At 35.6% G+C, this 26673-nt stretch overlaps 1 protein-coding gene across 1 annotated transcript; it reads right to left on the reverse strand.

Moving 5' to 3' along the window:
• Window positions 1–1232: 1232 nt before the first annotated feature.
• LOC144452172 (long-chain-fatty-acid--CoA ligase 1-like) lies at window positions 1233–25076 on the reverse strand. The gene is made up of 22 exons (XM_078143214.1): window positions 25025–25076; window positions 23816–23982; window positions 19744–19858; window positions 19171–19238; window positions 18560–18661; window positions 17707–17806; window positions 16799–16971; window positions 16541–16573; window positions 15439–15490; window positions 14886–14959; window positions 13669–13746; window positions 13350–13484; window positions 12969–13051; window positions 12101–12251; window positions 11633–11705; window positions 10802–10890; window positions 8717–8833; window positions 8215–8268; window positions 7504–7593; window positions 4841–4942; window positions 3996–4067; window positions 1233–1798 (listed from the first exon to the last, which is right to left on the reverse strand). Exons 2-22 carry the CDS (start codon window positions 23960–23962, stop codon window positions 1670–1672), a joined length of 2037 nt encoding a protein of 678 aa, XP_077999340.1. The 5' UTR covers window positions 23963–23982; window positions 25025–25076; the 3' UTR covers window positions 1233–1669.
• Between the last annotated feature and the right edge of the window lie 1597 nt (window positions 25077–26673).

A 26673-nucleotide genomic window follows, 5' to 3' on the forward strand; every position in this document is an offset into this window, starting at 1 on the left:
ATTCATTATTATTTCTAAGAATGCTTCCAATAGAAGTTCATTAATACAAAAGCTGCATCTGTCCTGACAACATCAGATTCATATTTTTTATCAAAAGCTGCTTTACAAAAACAAAAAGCAAACAAACAAACAAACAAACATCAAACATATGTACCAAACCATAAGACACTGAATGTGGTGTGCGATTGCTTTTCTTTTAATTTCCTATCAAAGAAGTCAAGATCCACCTTTGGCCCATTAGAAGTCAGAATCAATTTTGAACTTGATTTGAATTTGGGATCAATCTTTGAACTTTGACCTATTAAAGGTCAGGTCTGTCTTTAAACTTTGGCCTATGAAAGGTCAGTATCCAATAATGTACTTTCATTACTTTGTGGTCATGGGCTTTGACCTATCAAATTTGTGGCATCAATGCCAGCATTCCCTTAACCCATCTGCAGACATGCCACACTACAAAGACAAATTGTCAACATTGGTTCTAATTAATTTGGTAACATTACCATTTTGGAATTCTAATTTTATTTTTACACCCCTATGCAATGTACATGTACATAAAATGGAATGACTGATACCCCATGTAACAGGATACCCTGTAAGAACTGGTTATTGTATTGTACCTATTGTTAAAACTGAAGTACCAGGATACCCTGCATGAATTAGTAATTGTTTGTACCTATTGTTAAAACTTTAGTACCAGGATACCCTGCATGAATTAGTAATTTCATTGTATCTATTGTTAAAACTGAAGTACCAGGATACCCTGCATGAATTAGTAATTGTTTGTACCTATTGTTAAAAGTTTAGTACCAGGATACCCTGCATGAATTAGTAATTTCATTGTATCTATTGTTAAAACTGAGGTACCAGGATACCCTGCATGAATTAGTAATTTCATTGTATCTATTGTTAAAACTGAAGTACCACGTTACCCTGCATAAAAGCTCAGAGCTACACAGTGTTGGGATTATGTGAGTGTAGTCATCTGTATCTAAGTCAACAATCTAGACATAGCAAATAAAAAGCACCAATGGTATTGTAGCACACCTGCATGGTTATACTGATATCTAGGATGTATATACTTCAAGCAATTTCAAAAATTGACATCCAAAACATCCAGTTACATGCCCAGTAAAGTTAACAGCAATTGACCCTAGTTTTTCTCTTTACTTTGTTTAAACAAACAAACACACATACACACACACACACACACATATACATACACGCACACATACACACACACACACACACACAATCACACTTCTCCAAGCAGAATTAACCCTTCCTAATTTAAAAAAAATATCTGATTTTTGTACAATTTCAAACTTTTGTTAGAAATTGTGAATGAAACAATAAATGATATATATTTTTAAAAGGTAAAATTAAATCCATTGTTTTTATGTAAATTACATGACTGTGAAAATTGTGTCACATGATCAAATAGTGATTAAACATTCAAAATTGAAAAAATAATTCAGTATCCAATATTTTTCGCCACAAAGGTAACTGAGAAAGTACATTTCTTGACCCTGGCCGTTTATTTACTGTACATTTATTTGAGTTACAATCATATTGCATTTTCATGGTCTATAACTCTACATCGTCCTAGATATGTTTAACAACACAATGTAGAAAGGCACCAAGTAGGTTCAAATTGGCATGATGACTCCTTTCACTCATACAAAGCATCAATTTGTTGTGCATAGTATTTCTGGACACTTGGTCTTTTGGTCTTTGAAGTTGGTGTTAAAAGACCTCTGTCAGCTGTCCACTCCTGGTGCTCTATATAGATGTCTTTGACCTACAGAATATAAACAGAATGTCAAACTTTAAACTAACAATGTGATGACTACATAACTAATAATCACCATATGACAATATATCCTGCAGTGACGGAAGTGTGTGTGTGTGTGTGTGTGTGTGTGTGTGTGTGTGTGTGTGTGTGTGTGTGTGTGTGTGTGTAGTAACTAATAATCACCATATGACAGTATATCCTACAGTGATGGCAGTGTGTGTGTCTGTGTGTTTGTGTGCATGTATGTGTGTGCGTGTGTGTGTGTGTGTGTGTGTGTGTGTGTGTGTGTGTGTGTGTGTGTTCATGTGTTGCTTTCCACATGTGTATGAGATCACTATTACCTATTCTTATTTTACTATGTTTTCTTCTTAGATCCAATGAGCTTCCATGTATTTATTTATTTTTGCCACCAACACATCTTTATCTCTTTATTTACATAAAATTGTATTTTTTGTTGTTATTGTGAAACTTGTACCCACCCAAATTTGTCATAATTGTTGGCATATCTGGTCCATGGACTTTGATTATTTCTTAGGGAAGTGTTTCTATTGTCCTCACCAGAAATGTTCTTTCTGTTGCTTTAAAAGATTGTGTATATATTTTTCTTCTCTGGTGGAATAAATTTCAATTCAATTCAATTCAATTCAATCAATGTGTCTTTTTCTTTGCATCAATTTCAACAAAGCATGGTAGTATTAGTTGTGAAAGAGTTTGTATTCCTAGTGAGGTGTTAAAACCACAAAAGTCACAGCAGTTTGCCAAGAGTCAAGTCATGTAGGGAGTTTGGTTATTGCACCTTCCTACTATGTCTAGCCTAGGATGAGTGGTTTTTTTTACTGTAATGCAGCATTGGCCAGAAAGCAAATATAAATTCTTCATGGAGTTTTAAAATTTACCCGTCGTATAATGTCAATAGCATCACCATTTAATTAGAACCAACGAGATGAGTGGAGCAGTATGATGTAAACATGATTAGCATATTCAATGATAAAATGTATGTACTTTAGGTTTGAATACACAACTGTTTATGCTTGGTGGACTGAGAAGAGGTGATAACCAAAATCACAACATGACTTGATGCTAGTGTTTGCTGGTGACTGGAATAGGATTCATGGCCAATTAACACTAGTTGTGGCTATAGGGGGCTTCACTGCAAAATGTAGTCCTTTCTAGGGCCGCTTTAAGTTTTAGTCCGACCTAAAAGTACTGTGTGAAAGCGTTAGGGCAGTCTAAGTCCGACTTTTAATAGTTAGGACCAAAAAGGCTGACTAAGCCCAGACTACATGTATAATATAGTTCCGGACCAGATTTGTCAAAGTGAAGGCATTTAGGGCAGACTAGGTCCTAAATCATGCCCTCACTGCACTGGTGACCTTGCTGGTGACTGCCCTGCAGTAAGCATTTGTTACTGGTAGTAATGGCATGTCATGGTGGTAAAATGACGAGACAAAATGGCTGATTTCTATCATCTGATGTACAGTCATTGTCAAAGGTGCATGGGTTACCAATGACAACAAAAACATTTTATTATCACTTTCATCTCGATCTCTGTTTGCTTCTTCATCAAACGTCTAACGAATACATCTTAAGCTGTTCAAATGAGTCCAATGGAATAATTTCGATCTTTGGTACTAATGCGTAAAAAAAGACACCAGCAACATATATAGTAATGAAAGTCGAAGTGTGGAAATGTCCGAATTTTTGGCAGGTAAGGTGTAATTTAGAAGAAAAAACCACCCAACTTTGAGATTGAGATCTGAATCACTTCCGTTACTTGTGATAACATTACAGGAATTGTAGCGTTTGATTATAGTTAAACATCGGAAAAAAAAAAGCACAAAAAAAGAAGAAAAAAACCCTCAAAATCACAACAAACGCTACAATTATTGCAGCCTTATATTTAGGGTAGAGGATGCTGAGACTTTGGAATGTTACACCAGGTCCATTGTTTCACAAATCAAGTCTGCAAGCGGACTAAATAACGAACTAACATTTTTAGTTATTTAGAGTGGACAATATTTTGCAGTGTGAAGCCCCCTTATAGCTGTAGTCAATTTGTCATGTCAGATGTCCTTTGTAAACACATCACCAGATCGTCAACTTTGATGTTGTGAGACTTTCCACACTCTAATATGTCATTGTATATAATGTGTGAGAAAATAGTCAACAAAGAAAATGATGATTTTATCTTAAAATGACAAACCTGTTCAAATGATTTCAATCCGGCATCCTTGCCTGTTTGTTGCATCTCTTCAAGGACAGCTTTCTTAATCTCCTATATGTCATAAATAAATCAATATATTAATGACACTGAAGTGATACATCCTGAGTTTAAACCTTTTACTCAAGGGAAAATATTAACAGAAACCTTCAATTCAACTATTCTGGTGTGATATCAATGCATGCCTTCAATAACTATTATTATTAAAATTATCTTCTGCTATTAAGCAAACAGTTGACTGCATATTACAGGTTTTCATTCAATACTTTTTAATATGTATAACTTACGTCATCGAATCTTTTACAAGTTATATCTTAATTCTAGGTTTGAGTACAGACAATTGTGAATGCTTCAAGAAGTAGAATACTGTATTAAAAGTGCCATTTGAATAACATATGCAGCAAATGTTACATCTAAATATGTATAAATTCAGTTAGTGTCCCAGTAATATCACTGTACATGTGAATATAACAAATCTACGCTATTTACTTGTCTATTTAATATATTCTAAATAAATATCTGAATAAATTTGCCCAGTCACAGTGGACAATATGGACACACAATTGCACAGAGACACACATCCACACATACACACAGACAGACAGACACAGAGACAGAGACAGACATACAGACAGGCAGACAGACAGGCAGACACAGACAGACACACACACAGACAGACAGACAGACACAGACAGACAGACACACACACACAGACACACACAGATACAGACACACACACACACACACACACACACACACACACACACACACACACACACACACACACACACACACACACACACACACACACACACACAGAAACACACCTTATTTTTGCAAAGTTCTTCAAGTGTCCCTGAGACACCAATCTTCTTTGCCAACTTCTTTAGCTCCTCAGCATCTGGTACAATTATGCCAACTGCAAAGTTCTGAGCACATTAGGAGACAGACCAAGACAACTTAGTTAAAAGTAGACCAGGAGAAACCTAGACCTCCATGACGTCTTGATGTATAACTAACTTCATATCATCATTTCACTCAAAGAAGTAGATGCCAGTATACACAAATGTAAAATCATACCATCTATGACTGCCTTCAAAGGTGAATATGTACTTTATCATATACATTATCTATATCAATCATTGTCACAAGGTTGTCATTTTGAATTAATAGATGCTTAAGTTTACTGTACTAGTGAGCTTTTGATGAATGGTGATGACAGGTATGACAGGAACCTATCAGTGATGACAGTGTGCTAATTTACATCTGCTGGGGTTTGTGTATACAATCATCATTAAGGAGGCCCCTATAAATACTCTCTAAGCCAGTGATCACATGCTTCTCCTAACATCAAGGCCTGAAGTGGGATACTGCTTGTTGCTGCTGGCTTGCTGGCTACTGTATGCTGCCACCTGGACTCGTATTGCATTCAACACCAGGAACTCAACCTACACCAACGGGACACTATGATAATTTGCCAATGGTTAATTGGATTTACGAACATTAACCTTACTTGGTATCATGTAAAAATGAGTGAGTTTACGTCTTGCGAATAAATGTATACCATACGGAATGGCTGAAAGCCATTTCAACTCCACATTTCTGTAAGCTGTAAGCATTCATATACTCTGTGTATGCAATACTTGCACTCGCTATGTTTGTGAAATTACGGTGGCAGAGAACACTGTAAGCATTCATATACTGTGTGTATGCAATACTTGCACTCGCTATGTTTGTGAAATTACGGTGGCAGAGAACACTGTAAGCATTCATATACTGTGTGTATGCAATACTTGCACTCGCTATGTTTGTGAAATTACGGTGGCAGAGAACACTGTAAGCATTCATATACTGTGTGTATGCAATACTTGCACTCGCTATGTTTGTGAAATTACGGTGGCAGAGAACACTGTAAGCATTCATATACTCTGTGTATGCAATACTTGCACTCGCTATGTTTGTGAAATTACGGTGGCAGAGAACACTGTAAGCATTCATATACTCTGTGTATGCAATACTTGCACTCGCTATGCTTGTGAAATTACGGTGGCAGAGAACACTTTAAGCATTCATATACTCTGTGTATGCAATACTTGCACTCGCTATGTTTGTGAAATTACGGTGGCAGAGAACACTGTAAGCATTCATATACTCTGTGTATGCAATACTTGCACTCGCTATGCTTGTGAAATTACGGTGGCAGAGAACACTGTAAGCATTCATATACTCTGTGTATGCAATACTTGCACTCGCTATGTTTGTGAAATTACGGTGGCAGAGAACACTGTAAGCATTCATATACTGTGTGTATGCAATACTTGCACTCGCTATGTTTGTGAAATTACGGTGGCAGAGAACACTGTAAGCATTCATATACTCTGTGTATGCAATACTTGCACTCGCTATGCTTGTGAAATTACGGTGGCAGAGAACACTTTAAGCATTCATATACTCTGTGTATGCAATACTTGCACTCGCTATGTTTGTGAAATTACGGCTGCAGAGAACACTGTAAGCATTCATATACTCTGTGTATGCAATACTTGCACTCGCTATGCTTGTGAAATTACGGTGGCAGAGAACACTGTAAGCATTCATATACTCTGTGTATGCAATACTTGCACTCGATCGCTATGTTTGTAAAATTACGGTGCCAGAGAACACTGTAAGCATTCATATACTGTGTGTATGCAATACTTGCACTCGCTATGCTTGTGAAATTACGGTGGCAGAGAACACTGTAAGCATTCATATACTCTGTGTATGCAATACTTGCACTCGCTATGCTTGTTAAATTACGGTGGCAGAGAACACTGTAAGCATTCATATACTGTGTGTATGCAATACTTGCACTCGCTATGCTTGTGAAATTACGGTGGCAGAGAACACTGTAAGCATTCATATACTGTGTGTATGCAATACTTGCACTCGCTATGCTTGTGAAATTACGGTGGCAGAGAACACTGTAAGCATTCATATACTGTGTGTATGCAATACTTGCACTCGCTATGCTTGTGAAATTACGGTGGCAGAGAACACTGTAAGCATTCATATACTCTGTGTATGCAATACTTGCACTCGCTATGCTTGTGAAATTACGGTGGCAGAGAACACTGTAAGCATTCATATACTCTGTGTATGCAATACTTGCACTTGCTATATGCTTGTGAAATTACGGTGGCAGAGAACACTTTAAGCATTAATATACTCTGTGTATGCAATACTTGCACTTGCACATCATGTGGTTCTCCTAATACTACATTTATTTATCCAAACCAGTAAATTACCATAGAAATGATAGTGTGCAATCACATCCTTTCATTTGCATCATATTTGCATGCAGGTATGCCATGTTTTGGTATTGTATTACAGAGTAAATTCCAGTAGTATGGTGTGTACCAGTGCCAGTAATCATGGGTACATAATTATGTTATCGATTAAAAAATACATGTCTGTTTGTTTGTTTGTTTGTTTGTTTATGATTACTTACTTTAAAGCTGTCACCATACACAAACACTTGTAGAATGCATGGACTTCTTACATAGATAGCTTCTATTTTCTCTGGTGCCAAATATTCACCCTATTTGTAATACAAAGAGTTTATTTTAATAACAATGGTAGTACACAATTCAGCATTTGAAATATTTTATGAAAACTTTAAGAATATCAAATATCATTCTTGATGCATATATACATACATTCCTACATATATACCTACATATATACCTACCTACATATATACATACATACATACATACATACATACATACATACATACATACATACATACATACATACATACATACATACATACATACATACATACACACACACACACACACACACATACATACATACATACATACATACATACATACATACATACATACATACATACATACCTACCTACCTACCTACATACATACATACATACATACACATACATACATACATATGCAGACAGCCACACACACACACACACACACACACACACACACACACACACACACACACACACACTCATATAATCATGATCATGTATTAAGACATGCATACATTTATATACAGAGAAACACACACACAACTCACAATATTAATTTTTATGTAGCAAAGGAAAAAGAGATTACATGCAATATTTGACTGTACATTCTGCAAACATCAAATCTCTTGCTTAATAGTAGTCAATTTTATATATACTCACCTGAGCTAATTTGAATATGTGCTTCTTCCTATCAATGAGTCTCAATGTTCCATTCTGTAAGGGGTAAATGTGCTTTCAATTAGTACATACATGGGCAATACCCCTTACCTCCAGATGGTACATCAATTTGCCAAATTGGCTTTCACTAGTTTACAACTAGTATGCATGCGCACACTACAATGCAAGTAAAAACCAGTACGTATGTCATAATGCCACTAGTATGCACACACTACAGTGCAAGTAACCACCAGTATGCATCACATAATATCACTAGTGAGTGCACACTACAATGCAAGTAATCACCATTATAATATATAATAGTACACCATCAAAAACTAAAACACCATAACTTATTAAATAACTTGTATTGACAAGATTGTCTACTTCTGAACAGCACCCTTACAATAATCAACTTTGGCAAAAAAGCAGGTCAAAGTGTGCATAATACTTTATAAGATATCAATTGCCAATGCTCCAAGTTTCAATATTGTGTAAGACTTACCGGTAGCCACTCGCCTACATCACCAGAATGTAGCCATCCATCTTCGTCTAATGCTTCTTTGGTTTTCTCTGGATCATTGAGGTAACCTTGGAATATATTGGGGCCTTTGAAACAGATCTGATCAAAGAAATAATAGTTATTCAGAGGAGTGCAGTCTGTAAACTTTTTGGTTTTAAGTGAAGTTTGACTGAAATTTTTGTGGATAGTTGTCGTAGAAGAGATTCAATGATAAGGATATTTTTTCAAAAATAGGAGAAGAGCTTCTGGAAAGAATCGTGACTGCACAAACAAGTACTAAAGCAACTATGGACACTTTATTGGTTAAATCACACATATTAATGAGTTTATATAAAGTAACCAAAATTCCATAACTATTGGCGCCAACTTGATATTGACCTACGTATCATGATTGGTTACTAAGGAAAGAGTTTGATTGGTCAATAGGGAAGAGATTGCATTTATGATTGGTTACTAAGGAAAGAGTTTGATTGGTCAATAGGGAAGAGATTGCATTATGATTGGTTACTAAGGAAAGAGTTTGATTGGTCAATAGGGAAGAGATTGCATTTATGATTGGTTACTAAGGAAAGAGTTTGATTGGTCAATAGGGAAGAGATTGCATTATGATTGGTTACTAAGGAAAGAGTTTGATTGGTCAATAGGGAAGAGATTGCATTTATGATTGGTTACTAAGGAAAGAGTTTGATTGGTCAATAGGGAAGAGATTGCATTTATGATTGGTTACTAAGGAAAGAGTTTGATTGGTCAATAGGGAAGAGATTGCATTTATGATTGGTTACTAAGGAAAGAGTTTGATTGGTCAATAGGGAAGAGATTGCATTATGATTGGTTAAATCCACTTTAATTGAATTGGTTGAGAAGCTGTCAGAATCCTAAAACTGACTCAAGCTCAGCATGAATTTCATTTCCGACAAATGTACTTGATTTGCTTTTGCATAGACACATAGTGATGACAGTTGTTGTGTTATGTCCTTGTGTTCTATAACTTATAACGAATATAACATAACATACTACAGAAAGCCAAATACTGTGAACACTTGTTGTGGACACATACATTCTACATTAGAAGTAATTGAGTAAGAGACCTTTATCAATGCTGACCAGTCATCCCCACTGAGTGACACAACAACAGCATACACACAGTCAGGTACTAAGATAAACACAGATGTAGATGTTGAGTACAGTTTTGTGGTAGGCTGAATTACACTGATAAGTAGAGCTTTGATTTTGAGACATGCATTATATTGTAAAGTTTTGGTTTGCTGTGGTTTCTAAAGTTGTTGTTGCCATAAAGCTTTGATTCTGAGGTAAACATTAAAGGTTTTGTTTTGTTACAAACTTATGGTTTCTATATTGGTTCTTGCAATGAAGCTTTTGATTTTGTGGCAAACATTAAAGTTGTCATTCATTTGAAAGTTAAAGTTTCTAAATTCATTCATTCATTTTATTGCCAATTTTTAAAGTAAGTTACAATTACAAAATGACAGGAAATAAATAAACAGACTGGCAATTTGGAGTCAAAAAAATAGCTTTTCGCTAATCAAGTTTGGCTCCACCTCAGGGTTCATATGCATCAATAACAATAAGGGCTACACAGAACTAGAAGAAAAAATATAATGGGAGAAAATATGCAAATCTGTTGTTGCAGTATTAAAAGGTTTGATCTTTTGGTGGAAACATTAAAGTTTTGGTTCCTTATAAACTTGCAGTTTCTATATTAGTTGTTGCAGAGAAACATTTCATAAAGAAGCTGACCTGTGCTTTGTAGTAAGTGAAGCTTAATTTTATAAATCTTTTTGTTACACTGCTTTTGGGATGTAGATGTTGAATAAAGATGTGTGTCAAAACTTCAGTTGCTCTGTGTATGTCTTAGTACCTGACTGTGTGCGGTGTGCTGATATTGTGTCACTCAGTCTGGGGATGACTGCTCAGCTTTGATGGGGATCTCATATCTGTTACTTTTAAAGTTGTCTCGCTCATAAAAAACATGTGTGTCTTAGCAAAGTGTTCATCCTATTTGGCAATCTGTAGTAATAATTTATTTTATTCTAACAACCGACATACCTCTCCTTGATTCTTCTCTGCAAAGTATTCCATATCAGGCACATCAGCAAGTTTTATCATGTTACATGGTAAGGGAACACCAGCATGACCTACAAGTCAAGCAATGAGATAACACTTTCATTTTACATGGTAAGGGAACATGTCAGTCAAAGTGTTTACTTCTCATATAAGCATTAAGTAAACTGGAACAGAATTTATAAGTCTGTCTACCAGGGTTTCTAAGTCTGTCTACCATGCACGGTTTCTAAGTCTGTCTACCAGGGTGTCTAAGTCTGTCTCTCAGGGATTCTAAGTCTATCTACCTCAGTTTCTAAGTTATCTGCAAGGGTTTCTATGTCTGTCTCCCAGGAATTCTAAGTCTGTCTACTGGGGTTTCTAAGTCTATCTCCTGAGTTTCTATTAAATTCTGTCTGCCAGCTTTCTAAGTCTGTCTGCCAGGGTTTCTATGCCTGTTTGATTCTAAGAGCATGAACAATATAATCTCCAATGACAGAGCTGTTATATTATTTTCTTATCAATCAGTCCATGTAATTATTTTCTATAACCAACTTTCAAGTGCAATCTTACAAGCTTTGGTGTCCCTTAGGTATGTATTTTCTACAGCTGTAAACAGGTTTTCTTCTTCTGATACACAACTTGTCGCACATCTTGTTTGTAGTACATATTAACATCTTTAAAACTAATTTGTTAAAAGATATGAAATATGGCAACACATGGAAGCCTTGTGCATGTCAAAGATATACTTGTGCTTGGATAATCACACAGATGGACAGAAGGATGGAATCAAATACACAAATCCCATAAGGTCTAATGAATTAAGTACTGCTGTACCTGTGGTATGATCTCCTGGTACAGTTACAGTAGATGCTATACCACTCTCTGTCTGCCCATATCCATTGATAAACTACAATAAAATTGAATAACACTGAACTTAAAATAATGATTTCAATTCTATTCAATGCAATATATATCTTGGAAAATCATTTTAAAAACACCATTCAGATTTTATCATGAGTGATGTTCATGAAAAGGTAAAATCACATCTTACTATTTATTCAAGAGATTCATATTCACTTACAAATTTGCAGTTCATTTACTTGATTCTATTTGGTGATGATGTTTACAAAAACTAAACTGTAAATAGTAATATTATTTCATAATACAATGTAATCAGTAGACCCATTATATTGGATTTATACAAATAAAACATCTACAAATGTACAGATTAAACTGGAAAACACAGTGACCCAATAATGTTAATCAAGTTATCAATCAATTTAAAGAGAGTCATTTACTTACATGTGCTCCAAATACTACTCTCATGAATGTCATAGTATCTGGACTGATAGGGGCAGCACCATTTACCAGGAATATACACTTGCCTCCCAGCAATGACTGGATTTTATTGAAGATTAGTTTATCCCATATACTGTCCTTTCTTATTATACCTCTATTAGCACATTGAGAGAAATGAGAGAGAGAGAGAGAGAGAGAGAGAGAGAGAGAGAGAGAGAGAGAGAGAGAGAGAGAGAGAGAGAGAGAGAGAGAGAGAGAGAGAGAGAGAGAGAGAGAGAGAGAGAGAGAGAGAGAGAGAGAGAGAGAGAGAGAGAGAGAGAGGGGGGGGGTAGGGGGGAGGAAAGGAGAAATATTACAGCATTAGATGTTTTACACTCTCTAATCTGAACTAACGATTATGATTTATGAATGTTAGATGGTGGAATATATCACAAATCACAAATCAAACATAGAACTAAGTATTCATAAGAGGTGGCTATGTAGCAAAGTATAGCAAACAAGTGGCTATGTAGCAAAGTATAGGTAGGCATCAGTCAAAAGAAATGCAGATAATTAAGCACTAGTAGGAAAAACAAAGGTATGAAATAAAGACAATGTGAGGGCGCTATATATACCTTGGCTGCACATGTAATAGAATGCACACAGATTTATTTCAAATGACAGTCAGTAAGAGAAATGGAAAGAAATGGATAAACCTCATTCTTAGTCATTGTTTACACTATATGATTATAGGGTGATTATATTGACCATCTACCATATGCAACAACAAGAGGTTTAGTTTTGTGTCTATCTTAGTTTGTTGGTAGAAGACTTTCTGTAGTAAAACATATTACAAGTTAAATATAAAATATAGATTACAAATGTACCATACCTTAACACTTCATCCTCTTTGCTATGGTATGCCCAGTTAAACAAAGTTCTCTTCACAAAACTACTCTTTGCACCAGAAACTATCTATACAGACAATGAAAGAGAAAAAGCTATTGTAACATCTAAAAGTGAAAGAAAACAGTTTTATGGTCATTCTTGTGATTAAATTACTACTAAAAGTCAAATTTTAATGATTTTTGTATAAAAATATTTTTGACAGAATTAAGAGACAACGTATAAGAGATAATCACATTCTAAATTTGGATGTCACTGAGTTATGGACATTTTGGTCTCACCTTATCATGAATTTTGGGTAAGTTTGAACACTTACAGCACTGGTTATGGTACTGTGTTAATGTTTAGAGTTTAGTTTTGGTCTCACCTTATCATGAATTCGATTAAAGACTCTAGGAACTGATGGAAAAGCAAAAGGTTTAACATCTCTAGCATCATCCAATAGTTTTCTTACATCACCTTGGTAGAATCCAATGCCAGCACCGTGAGCTAATGCCATAGCCTGCAATGTCAAAAGAAATCTTTATAGTGAGAAAACGCATCTCAAATATTGCTACAATTTCTCCATTTCTTTATGTACGTCGAATACTACAAATACACATGGCAATCAATATAATCATGTATCTAAACAACTCTTGTCACTTTCTGAAAGATTACAACCAAAATACCTGAAGTACCATACTTACATGATTTAACCTTTCATAGCCATGAGCTAATGGTAAGTATGACATGTGTCTATCTGATGTACTAACTGTTACTTCTGGCTGTAAAAGAAAGAACACCAACTGATTACATGTCATTGTATTTGTAGTCACTGTATGCCAAATTCAAGTAACTGATACTACATTGCAGTTATTTTTAAAGAAATGTTACAAGAGGGCACCCATCTGAAGAAAATTGAGGGCTAAAAATGCATAACAACACATAAAACAGCAAGTGTTACAAGAGGGCACCCATCTGAAGAAAATTGAGGGCTAAAAATGCATAACAACACATAAAACAGCAAGTGTTACAAGAGGGCACCCATCTGAAGAAAATTGAGGGCTAAAAATGCATAACAACACATAAAACAGCAAGTGTTACAAGAGGGCATAAAATAGCTAACAAACTCTGACTAAAACAACTCGTGATAATCTGAAGAAAAAAAAATTTGTGGAAAGATACATGTATGACTAGTTGAGAATGCAACAAACTGTTACTGTTACCATGAAACTTTGGGAAATGATAATTTTTTTTGGAGGAGGAGGTAGTAGAAGGGTTATTCCTAAAATGACAGGTTTAAATTCTTTAGACCATGGATATATATGTATTTGTATACCAAATTTATGCTAAGATTTGGTCACAGTATCATTAGCCAAAAAAAGTGATACTCATTCTTATCATAGAACTTGTTGTTGTAAATCCTATTTATTCGTTCATGCAAAGCAATATTTTGACAATTATTCTTATCACATTTTGTTTATTTTTCCGCTACCCGAGTTTTACCCAGAATTTTCGACTTAACTCATTCTGTAAGGGTTGTGGGCTAGACTAGTTCTGTAGAACTATTTGTACAACCCCCACCAGGTCCATGTAATTACTGATGTATTTGATTGAATATTCTTTGACTTAATTTAATTTATATATTTTGTTAATTTATTTGTTATGTATGGTTTTTTTTCCTGGTGAAATCAATAAATCAAATCAAATCAAATAGAACTTGGCCAAGCAGTGTATATTAAGAAGTGGTACCCACTTTTAATTTACAATGATAAGGCTAAAGAATGTACAAAGTTTTACCTACTACTTTCATTATAGAATGTAGTTAAATTATACATTATACTAAGGTATGGTGCATTTCAATATCTGAGAAAGGTAACATCTGATAGAATTTGACATAAAATAATAAACTGGAAATACATACCGCCATCACTGCCAAGAATCCAGCCATTGTTGAAATTACATTAGCATGTGTTAAAATAGCACCTTTAGGATTACCTAAATGAATATCAAAATGTACATAAATTTGACATATTAAATAATGACAGAGCACACTGCTGGTTGATACATTACCAAGTGACATGTAGAGGGTATGTTTCAGTTTAGTATTGGAAATGAAATAGATTAACTCCCTGACTTGTATCAGAGCTTGACACTGCTGCCTTTAGCATATCGGTATTTTGTGCCAGGTAACTTGTTATTTCAGATTCAAGACCTTACATAATCTCTTTAATCAATGATCTTTTTTATAAGGGAGGTTCTGTATTTTTGTTGTCCATGTGTGAATGTCTGTCTGTCTATCTGTTTGTCTGTGTAATCATTTTCACACAAGCAACTGGCTCAATTCAAACAAAATTTGGTACAAAACATTATTTTGGGTAGTGGATAGGGCTATTTTAAATTTTTAGGTGAGATCTGTCCTTGGTAATTAGTATTATTGACATAAACAATGTTCTGTCAAATCTGGTTGTTCTTACCTGTGGTGCCACTGGTATAGCATATTGTAAACACATCTTCTGGTTTGGGAGGCTAATAAACAGGACATAAATGTGAATACATTACAAAAGTGCCAATGGCATTGTGGCATAATTGTGATCTAACCACTCTCCTCACAATATAATGGTACATGTGATCAAACCACCCTCCTCACAATATAATGGTACATGTGATCAAACCACTCTCCTCACAATATAATGGTACATGTGATCAAACCACCCTCCTCACAATATAATGGTACATGTGATCAAACCACTCTCCTCACAATATAATGGTACATGTGATCAAACCACTCTCCTCACAATATAATGGTACATGTGATCAAACCACTCTCCTCACAATATAATGGTACATGTGATCAAACCACCCTCCTCACAATATTATGGTACATGTGATCAAACCACCCTCCTCACAATATAATGGTACATGTGATCAAACCACTCTCCTCACAATATAATGGTACATGTGATCAAACCACTCTCCTCACAATATAATGGTACATGTGATCAAACCACTCTCCTCACAATATAATGGTACATGTGATCAAACCACTCTCCTCACAATATAATGGTACATGTGATCAAACCACTCTCCTCACAATATAATGGTACATGTGATCAAACCACCCTCCTCACAATATTATGGTACATGTGATCAAACCACCCTCCTCACAATATAATGGTACATGTGATCAAACCACTCTCCTCACAATATAATGGTACATGTGATCAAACCACTCTCCTCACAATATAATGGTACATGTGATCAAACCACTCTCCTCACAATATAATGGTACATGTGATCAAACCACTCTCCTCACAATATTATGGTACATGTGATGTAAACCACCCTCCTCACAATATAATGGTACATGTGATCAAACCACTCTCCTCACAATATAATGGTACATGTGATCAAACCACTCTCCTCACAATATAATGGTACATGTGATCAAACCACTCTCCTCACAATATTATGGTACATGTGATCAAACCACTCTCCTCACAATATTATGGTACATGTGATCAAACCACTCTCCTCACAATGATTAATATTCTATCCCATAGTGAAACTAGTACTTACCACTAAATCCTGTGGGTTTTCTTTTCCAAGTTTCTGAAAACAAAAGAAAATAATGTTTGTGTACATCTATGTATACACATATACAATATAACAGATCTATAAGTGTGATATAGTTTATAGTAAGAATGTTGCATTCTCCTCAAAAAAGCCTGTCAAAACTAGGATTATCAAAATTATGACAATTACAATTCACAATTTTAGTAACAATTGTGCTTGGGAATGGCAATATGCTATACTCATTGCTTCATATGTACTTACCTCAATTTGAGTAAAATGTACTATCTCTACACCACATTTGTTTGCCTCATCTCTGACATCATCAGTGATGTCATCAATCATGATAATTCTCTTCATTGCAGGCGTCACACTGGCTTTGCTCAATAGTAATTTCACTTTGGCTGCTGTGTCACAGACAATGTCAGCTATTTCAGCTGGAAGGTCAAAGAATACGATACAATCATGGAGTCAGGATGGCTGAATGGTTACAATAGCCTGCTTGGAATCTGCAGGTTGTAGGTCTGAGCCTTGTTGCTGCCCTTTGTTTCTGAATGAATAAAGTTCTTGGACAAGATTGAACCAATGGATGTGCCTCAGTCAACCCAGCTATATAACTGGGGATCAGGTAGCCTAGCGGTGGCAATGTGAATGCATTAATCCTATGCACTTAATACATGGATTGCAATGGATTGTGTGCTCCTAAGGAGTTGAGGAAGTATAGAGGCCTGTTGTGCCATTATAGATTTGTAACTGATGAAACAATTCTAATGTGTTTTGGGCACATTGTGGGAAAGTGCTACACAAAAACTAACATTATTAATGTAATGATATTTATTGCACTTACACAGTTATGTGATTTCAGTTTAGTGCACAATATGACCTTGGTGAACCATTTTTTGAACTATTAGATAACAGTGTTAGAAATACTGAATAAATATGTCAAATGACCAGATAACTGATATGTTATCAATGGAGAGATAAAGGTACTTATATAGCCAAGCTGGATAGATGCATGAAAATCACTCAACAGATCCAGCCTATGATAGAACATAATGATCGAAACATATCAGCTGCTGATACATGTATCGGATTACGGTATGCATCAGATAATGGCAAAGAGATTCAAACTGACATTAATTACGACCTAATACCTGTGTGACAATACTTACCTTGGTTAATGATAAAAGAGCATGCATCTGGTCCCAGAGTGTCATATAGAGGTATTAACACCATACTGTACATCATGCAGGCTTGTTCTGTTAAACCCCACTGTAATGTATAAATACATCATAGATTAGATACTATATATGTAGGCATTATATGCATCAAACTGATCATGTTCTTAAACCCTTCCACTGGCTAACACAAACAGGTGTGGTATTAGTGTCAACTCTGAATTAGCACTGACCTAGCCTGTTGTTAACATAGCACTGGTGCAGGCATTAACCCTTCAAGTGGCTAACACATGTTGGTGTGGTGTTAGTGCCAGGCCATTGTTAGCACTGAGCTAGCCTGGTTAACCATTCCAGTAACTAACACATGCTGGGGATGCCAGTCCAATGTTAGAACTGAGCTAGCCTCATGTTGACATGAAGCTGGTACAGCCATTAACTCTTCCAGTAGCCATCGCATACTAATGAGGCGTTAGTTCTAGTCTAGTGTTAGCAGTGAGCTAGCCAATTTGGAAGAGGGTCTGTGAGGTGTTCTCTACTGCAGTAAGGTACATCCTGACATCAATCATATGATATGATATGATATGATATGATATGATATATATTTTATTACCCGATCAAAAATAAGTACAATACAAACGTAAATACAGGAAAAGCAAACTAGATCGGATAACAGGAGTCAGAAAATAGCTATGCTAATCGTGTCTGACCCCTGGCCAAAGTAAATAATGGTACAAGTTTAGAGTGCAAATAAATATACAAAAAGTAGCTCTACCCTTAACCCCCTCCCCTCACCATCACCCCATATATACGAGTGCCATATAGCAATCTCAAAACATTGTTAACATACCTCTAATCTATTAACACTATAGATTCCTACATATGTGTCTGTTTTAGGTTGACATCCTAAATGAATAAGTCCAGCTCCAATATCCTTGGATCTATCAAAAGTCTGCAATAAAATACATCATGTCAGAGTGTGAAAAATAGTTTTTTGTTTCTTTTTCACACTGGATAAGTAGGGGAAGTGGTTACAATAAATAATGTCATCACGTCTTATTCTTTATGCAAATTAACTCATTAAGTATACAAAACACAATGCTCACTTCCTTTGAAGTCTTGAATCTTTCTCATAATGTTTATTTGACTTTTTTTCATAATTCACTCCTTTCATACAGTACAATGTATTTCTAATTAGTTACACTAAATATTTGTCTCCTTTGTAACAGTGTACCATTTGATATCAGTAACCATGGTAACATTTTATTATTTTATTTGACTTTGTTGAACGAGGGTAGCCTGGTGAACTCTAAAAGGAGTTCATCTTCCCCACCCCCCCAGGGGTGGGGGGGGGGGGCGCTCAAACTCATTAAGTTCCTTCAAATCTTATGACAACTGCTCATTTTGCTAATTATGGAAATCATTTTAAAAACTGACATCCAGATAAAGAAGTGTATGTACCTCATTGTATGTAAGCCATTGATAAGGCTCATCTGGTCCTGGTCTCCAACCATAACATTCCCCATCACCTGAATTAAAGACAGTGAACATCAAAGCCTTATCAATACACATTTACATAGCACTCACAAAGTCTGGAATTAATGACATGTAAACATGAGTACAAATAGCTAAGTTACCACACTGGCACTCATGGGTCATGGGATTCTGTTATTATGGCATGTTTATTCAAAACGAAAACTTGTGTAAAAAAGAAATACAACTGTGCACTGACATGGAACTAAAATAGCATTGATTTAGTTGCAAATTGCATACAGATATGTAATAATAATATTTTCAATATGTGACTGAAGTATAAATACACAATGCATGCCTAATGTGATGACCTAGGATTGAAGTATAGTCCTTTAACTTCTAAGAACACGTCTTTACCTCACAACACACTACACTGAGAGATTTGTTGCTGTTAGCATTCCCATTGACCATTAGCTAGGTATTAAGTTAGTTTGTAACAACTGATTACAGCAGTGTACACAACAATAAATCTTATACTCTAGTATAGTCTACAAAACTTACCTGATAGTCGCCTTCCTCTCATAAACCCTTCATGTACAGTTCTAACATCTTCAAATGTATATTCCAATAATTTTCCATTTTTCACGGTTGGATAGACATGGATTTTTTCTTTGCCCTGTTGGATAGACAATTGTAGATACCCTTACAGCCCTGTTGGATTGACAATTGTAGATACCCTTACAGCCCTGTTGGATAGACAATTGTAGATACCCTTACAGCTCTGTTGGATTGACAATTTGTAGATACCCTTACAGCTCTGTTGGATTGACAATTGTAGATACCCTTACAGCCCTGTTGGATAGACAATTGTAGATAACCTTACAGCCCTGTTGGATAGACAATTGTAGATACCCTTACAGCCCTGTTGGATAGACAATTGTAGATACCCTTACAGCCCTGTTGGATTGACAATTGTAGATACCCTTACAGCCCTGTTGGATAGCCAATTGTAGATACCCTTACAGCCCTGTTGGATAGACAATTTGTAGATACCCTTACAGCCCTGTTGGATTGACAATTTGTAGATACCCTTACGGCCCTGTTGGATTGACAATTGTAGATACCCTTACAGCCCTGTTGGATTGACAATTGTAGATACCCTTACAGCCCTGTTGGATTGACAATTTGTAGATACCCTTACAGCCCTGTTGGATTGACAATTGTAGATACCCTTACAGCCCTGTTGGATAGACAATTGTAGATACCCTTACAGCCCTGTTGGATAGACAATTGTAGATACCCTTACGGCCCTGTTGGATTGACAATTTGTAGATACCCTTACAGCTCTGTTGGATTGACAATTGTAGATACCCTTACGGCCCTGTTGGATTGACAATTGTAGATACCCTTACGGCCCTGTTGGATTGACAATTGTAGATACCCTTACAGCTCTGTTGGATTGACAATTGTAGATACCCTTACGGCCCTGTTGGATTGACAATTGTAGATACCCTTACAGCCCTGTTGGATTGACAATTGTAGATACCCTTACAGCCCTGTTGGATAGACAATTTGTAGATACCCTTACGGCCCTGTTGGATTGACAATTGTAGATACCCTTACAGCCCTGTTGGATTGACAATTTGTAGATACCCTTACAGCTCTGTTGGATAGACAATTGTAGATACCCTTACAGCCCTGTTGGATTGACAATTTGTAGATACCCTTACAGCCCTGTTGGATTGACAATTTGTAGATACCCTTACAGCCCTGTTGGATTGACAATTGTAAATAACCTTACAGCCCTGTTGGATTGACAATTATAGATACCCTTACAGCCCTGTTGGATTGACAATTTGTAGATACCCTTACGGCCCTGTTGGATAGACAATTGTAGATACCCTTACGGCCCTGTTGGATTGACAATTTGTAGATACCCTTACAGCCCTGTTGGATTGACAATTGTAAATAACCTTACAGCCCTGTTGGATTGACAATTATAGATACCCTTACAGCCCTGTTGGATTGACAATTTGTAGATACCCTTACGGCCCTGTTGGATAGACAATTGTAGATACCCTTACGGCCCTGTTGGATTGACAATTGTAGATACCCTTACAGCCCTGTTGGATAGACAATTGTAGATACCCTTACGGCCCTGTTGGATTGACAATTGTAGATACCCTTACGGCCCTGTTGGATTGACAATTTGTAGATACCCTTATGGCCCTGTTGGATAGACAATTGTAGATACCCTTACAGCCCTGTTGGATTGACAACTGTAGATACCCTTACGTCCCTGTTGGATTGACAATTGTAGATACCCTTACAGCCCTGTTGGATTGGCAATTGTAGATACCCTTACGGCCCTGTTGGATTGACAATTTGTAGATACCCTTACAGCCCTGTTGGATTGACAATTGTAAATACCCTTACAGCCCTGTAACATATAAAATAATACATTTGATCTCACTGTGAACACGAATCAACATCACTGTCGGATGAAACAAGGAAGATTCAAAAACACTGAAGACTTAGTGTTTATTTGTGTTCATAGTCAGATAAAATGCTAACATTTCTTTGTGCATTATCAGTGCATGTATTTTATTTGTATAAATTGTGACAAAATGTTGTGTGAGATGTAAAAGACATCTTCCTGTCTAATTGAAACTGTATAGTCTTTCTGGTTTGGTAATGTAGTATCCTACACACTAGGTCATTGCTTTTCTAAATGATATCAGAATCAACTAGGCATACAGCTGACCTCATAAACCTATCTTGATCATTAATGTTTTACTGGTAACAGGCATTTACTACATGGATGTGAAAGGTTAGGAAGCCTTCTGGTCAAAGAGGGGTCACTCAGTAACAGTTCACTGATTTATACAATGACAATCTACAATGCTTGATGGGTATGTAAATGATTTAGGTAAAGATGGTAACTACATGTAGGATGTAGGTTATATGGTAACTAGGTTATATGGTAACTAGGTTATATGGTAACTAGGTAATATGGTAACTAGGTAATATGGTAACTAGGTTATATGGTAACTAGGTTATATGGTAACTAGGTTATATGGTAACTAGGTAATATGGTAACTAGGTTATATGGTAACTAGGTTATATGGTAACTAGGTTATATGGTAACTAGGTTGTATGGTAACTAGGTTGTATAATAACTAAGTTATATGGTACCTAGGTTGTATAGTAACTATGTTATATGGTAACTATGTTATATGGTAACTAGGAAATATGGTAACTAGGTTGTATAATAACTAAGTTATATGGTACCTAGGTTGTATAGTAACTAGGTTATATGGTAACTATGTTATATGGTAACTAGTGGTAACTTGGTTATATGGTAAATAGGTTAGATCTCTACTCAAGTGCTCCAGTTTTTGTTTTTTTTTAAATAACAAAAACATGGTATATTGTATCTGACTACTTGATTAAAACAATATTATAAACTGTGGAAATGACAAAAAATGTTGACCAGCTTGGTAGATCAAATGATTTACAAAGTTTATAACACACAAACAGTTCAAAGTTTTTAGCGTTGAGCTTTTGATCTGTCTTGGTTGACAATCCTCATCAGAATGACGAGTTCCAATTTCCATCAAAAGTTCAATGCTAAAACACTTTGAACTGCTTGTGTGTTATAAACTTTGTCAATCAAAGTATGGAAAGCTAGCCTACATTTATCAGATCTCGCCCTGTTACTAACTATCAGTACAAAGTGTGGAAATTTGTGCTATTTTATCAGACATCCACCCTCCACCCCATTCCAAGCCAGTTACCGGGGATGCCAAGGTTTTGCCAAAGCATGGTTTCAAATGATACATATGTACAGGCCATGCTTTGAAAGACTGTTTAGTATGCATGCAAAATGAAATCAAACTACACAAATAACAAATTTAAGGCTTAAATATTTTCAAACATACACTAATTTACATATTCATCAAATGCAAAAATATGTGCTTCAAATATTACACTATTCCGATAAGTGTTTGATATTCATGTAAATAAAACCTAATGTAGGAATATGACTCCAGATGCTGATATTTACTATTTAGTTCCTTCATATCTTGTTGTTTGTTTTTGATTTTATCTTTTTTACCTTTCTTTACTGTAAGAGGCAATCAATGTCAGAAAGGTAATATTAAAAACATTTTGGTATATACGAAGGAACTAAAGGTTCTTATAACACATCATGTTCATATAGCCTTCAGTAATTGGCTTAGTTCGTACTACATGGTAGGTATGGACTATTGACCAAAAGTGACCTCAATTTGCATATAGGGGCACTATCTACATTCCATTTTCCCTAAAGCAATATTCATGTAGCATTGACGTCTTATCAGTGATTTGCTTTGTGACGACAGAAAGAATACTTGCCACAAAACACTTATTTCCTGGCCTTATTTGGGCCCTACTAGACATCATATTCCTCCTTGTACTGTTACGGAGCAAACATTTCCCTCAGCTTTCAGCCTTAGGAAATAGTTGCTACATAAGAGCTCTTCTAGTAACAGATGTCTACTAATGCCCTCATAACCAGGCAGTAACTTGAGTAAGTGTATAATAAAGGAATTGGGTCTTATTCCTACATTAGATTGACTACACATATTCTTACAGGCAACTCCACAGACTGTTGATTGGGGTCAATCTTCAGTTGAATTGGTTTAGGCCTTGTGAGTAACCACAATGCTGTAGTACCAGCAACCACTGTAAGTCCCACTGCTGTTGAGTGGTCACTTAGTAACCTCAATGCATCTCCCATTTCTGGCTTGAATGAATCAACTGTAAACAGAAGATAATGAGGATGGAATAATTTATACATGAAACACAACACAAAACTTTGGCATTAGAAGTAAGGCTGACTTCAGCTCAAATAATCATTCATATAATTATATACATGTATGATATGTATGTCTGCCTGTGTCTCTGTTTGTAGTAATGATAATTAATCACTTAATGTAGTCTAGGTCTGTGTAAAATTACGATTGGAATTTATTGGCAGACAGAAATCAAACTCCAAAGTACACTATGAGAACTGATTGTAAATTTATCAAATTGGGATATAATGAGAGCAAAGTGCAATTAAATCGGGGTGATTATACTCAAGAACTATGTTCTACAGATCAAAGGTTCATTTGAGTTCAATCACATCTGTATACAGTAACACCTATATCTCATAATCTGTCATCTAATTTTGTCAATTTTGCTTTTTGCTCGATTTTGACTTATTGAAATGTTAGGGTCTACAAGTGTACACTCTATGTCAATATGTTTGTAATTAGAATCAAAGATGATGATGAAAAGACGAACGCCTGAAAAGTTTGATCACACTTACGTGGGCACATGCTACATTGCTATTCTACAATCATTAATCAATTCTATTCATGCTATCTGTAGTTTCTGACCATGTTTTGCCATTATCTAATCTAAGATAATTCAGTCTAATAATGCATTTAATATCAAATATATTATCAATGATGTGCATGATTATCAAGATTCCAGGTTGTATTTTTACGTTTGAGCAGTGATTTTGTTTGGATTGAGTACTCATTTTCCATTCGACACTGTGTATACTAGACCTCAGACCACTTTTTCGTCGCTGTTTTATGGTATTTGGTATCGCAAGGGAAGTATGTAAATTTGCGACACCAATTATATAATTCTGCACATCATGAATATAACGTGTCGTGATGGTGACTGGAGCTGAGACGAGTCAAAATGATTCGATGTCTGCAAGACTGTATTCTGACGCCAGTCGCCTGGAGACATTATGATCCCTACATAGATTAATATCAAAATATGTATTGTGACAAGAAGGACTTACCTGGATTTGGTTGTCTTTGCCAGTTCCCCGGTTATCTGGATTTGAAGCTTCGTACCGGAAGTTACACTGTTTATTCGTATAATTCGTATTCGTATTCGTATTCGTATTCGTATTCGTATTCGTATTCGTATTCGTATTCGTATTCGTATTCGTATTCGTATTCGTATTCGTGTTCTCGTGCGTTATTTCCGTCCCACAGTCGGTTGTGGGAGGTTGTATTCGTATTCGAATGAAGTTGCATATTAATCCATCCTCACTCCATGATGAGTTACGCATGATAAAAAATGTGGATTGAAAATACCTACAATATTGTGTATATTCCCATTCAAGACAAAGCATCATGTTAACCACAGGATGCCCAGGAAGCATGTTGTAAATAAACAAACGAACAAACAAACAAACAAACAAACTATATATATATATATATATATATATATATATATATATATATATATATATATATATATATATATATATATATATATATATATATATATATATATATATATATATATATATATATATATATATATATATATATATATATATATATATATATATATATATATATATATATATATATATATATATATACGTCGACTATTTGGCTTGTTATACCGCCATCTAGTGGGTCAACTGTATACATGTAATGTTCATTTCTGTAGGAAAGCATGTTTCCACCAGAATACATCCACAGTTTCATATTAATTTCTGCTTGTGTGTCACATGACGGTAAAAACTCCGTAAATAAGTATTTTATATGCTTTCTGCTTCATCGATCCCACAAAAGATTGTTAATAGAAGCAAAGAGAACAAAAACAAATAACATTTAACTGAAATATAAAGGATTATAATATGCTTTTATCAAATTGGTATTACATGTAGGTTATATAGCCAGTGACATCAAGAATAGGCGGCGTGTACAATTCGCCCAAAGGGAAATACATGCCATGGAAACTCCAACCTTAAGCTTCTTTCCATGTATTTTCTCTGTGTATTTAATGGAGTTTTTTTATATACATCAACATGGCACGAATAAATGATTTAACAGTCTTGCGGTATTAGTGAACACACTTCTCAAATTGAGGTAAATGAATGACAGAGTACAATTTATTAGCTGTTTACTGAAATTTTCACGATTTTTTTCCTGCGACATCTAAGATTTACTAATATACGGAATTCATACTTATGCGATTGCACAATCTAAATACAATTTCGTGCGATTGTCAATGGAAGGTTGCCATCAAATGTTCAGATATACTCACGGGGGTACCCCCCCCCCCCCCCATAGAAAGTGCCGCCCAAATGGGTTTGGGTCGAATTTTCATCTGAAAATTCCCTAATGATGGGTTGATAACATATAGGAATACTATCTTCCTTCCAGAAAGAAATCAATGTGAAGACAGTACCGTAGCCTGCGGGGGGGGCAAGGGGGGCAGCTGCCCCTCTGAGATTTTGGAAAAAAAGAAAGCAAAAAAAGCTACTTTTTGAATACATAGCGATGCTATTAAAATCGTTATTTACGTGACGATTCCTAGTATGCGCGATTTCAATGGATGACTGTACACTGACTCATGGCTAATATGTATCTTATATCGCTATTGTACGTTACGCCGCTTAACTTTGAATAAAAATGTGTCCAGTTAAAA

This window comes from Glandiceps talaboti, chromosome 22 (assembly GCF_964340395.1).
Source record: "Glandiceps talaboti chromosome 22, keGlaTala1.1, whole genome shotgun sequence".
In the NCBI taxonomy this organism is placed as follows: domain Eukaryota; kingdom Metazoa; phylum Hemichordata; class Enteropneusta; family Spengelidae; genus Glandiceps; species Glandiceps talaboti.

Bases quoted from the DNA above. Each gene is read 5' to 3' on its own strand.
- LOC144452172 (XM_078143214.1), bottom strand. From the start codon at position 23,962: ATGGGAGATGCATTGAGGTTACTAAGTGACCACTCAACAGCAGTGGGA. The intron at 17,807-18,559 runs GTATGTTAACAA...TATACATTACAG, and splicing joins ATAGTGTTAATAGATTAGAG to TGGGGTTTAACAGAACAAGC. The intron at 13,485-13,668 runs GTAAGTATGGTA...TTGACATTGCAG, and splicing joins GCTATGAAAGGTTAAATCAT to GCTATGGCATTAGCTCACGG.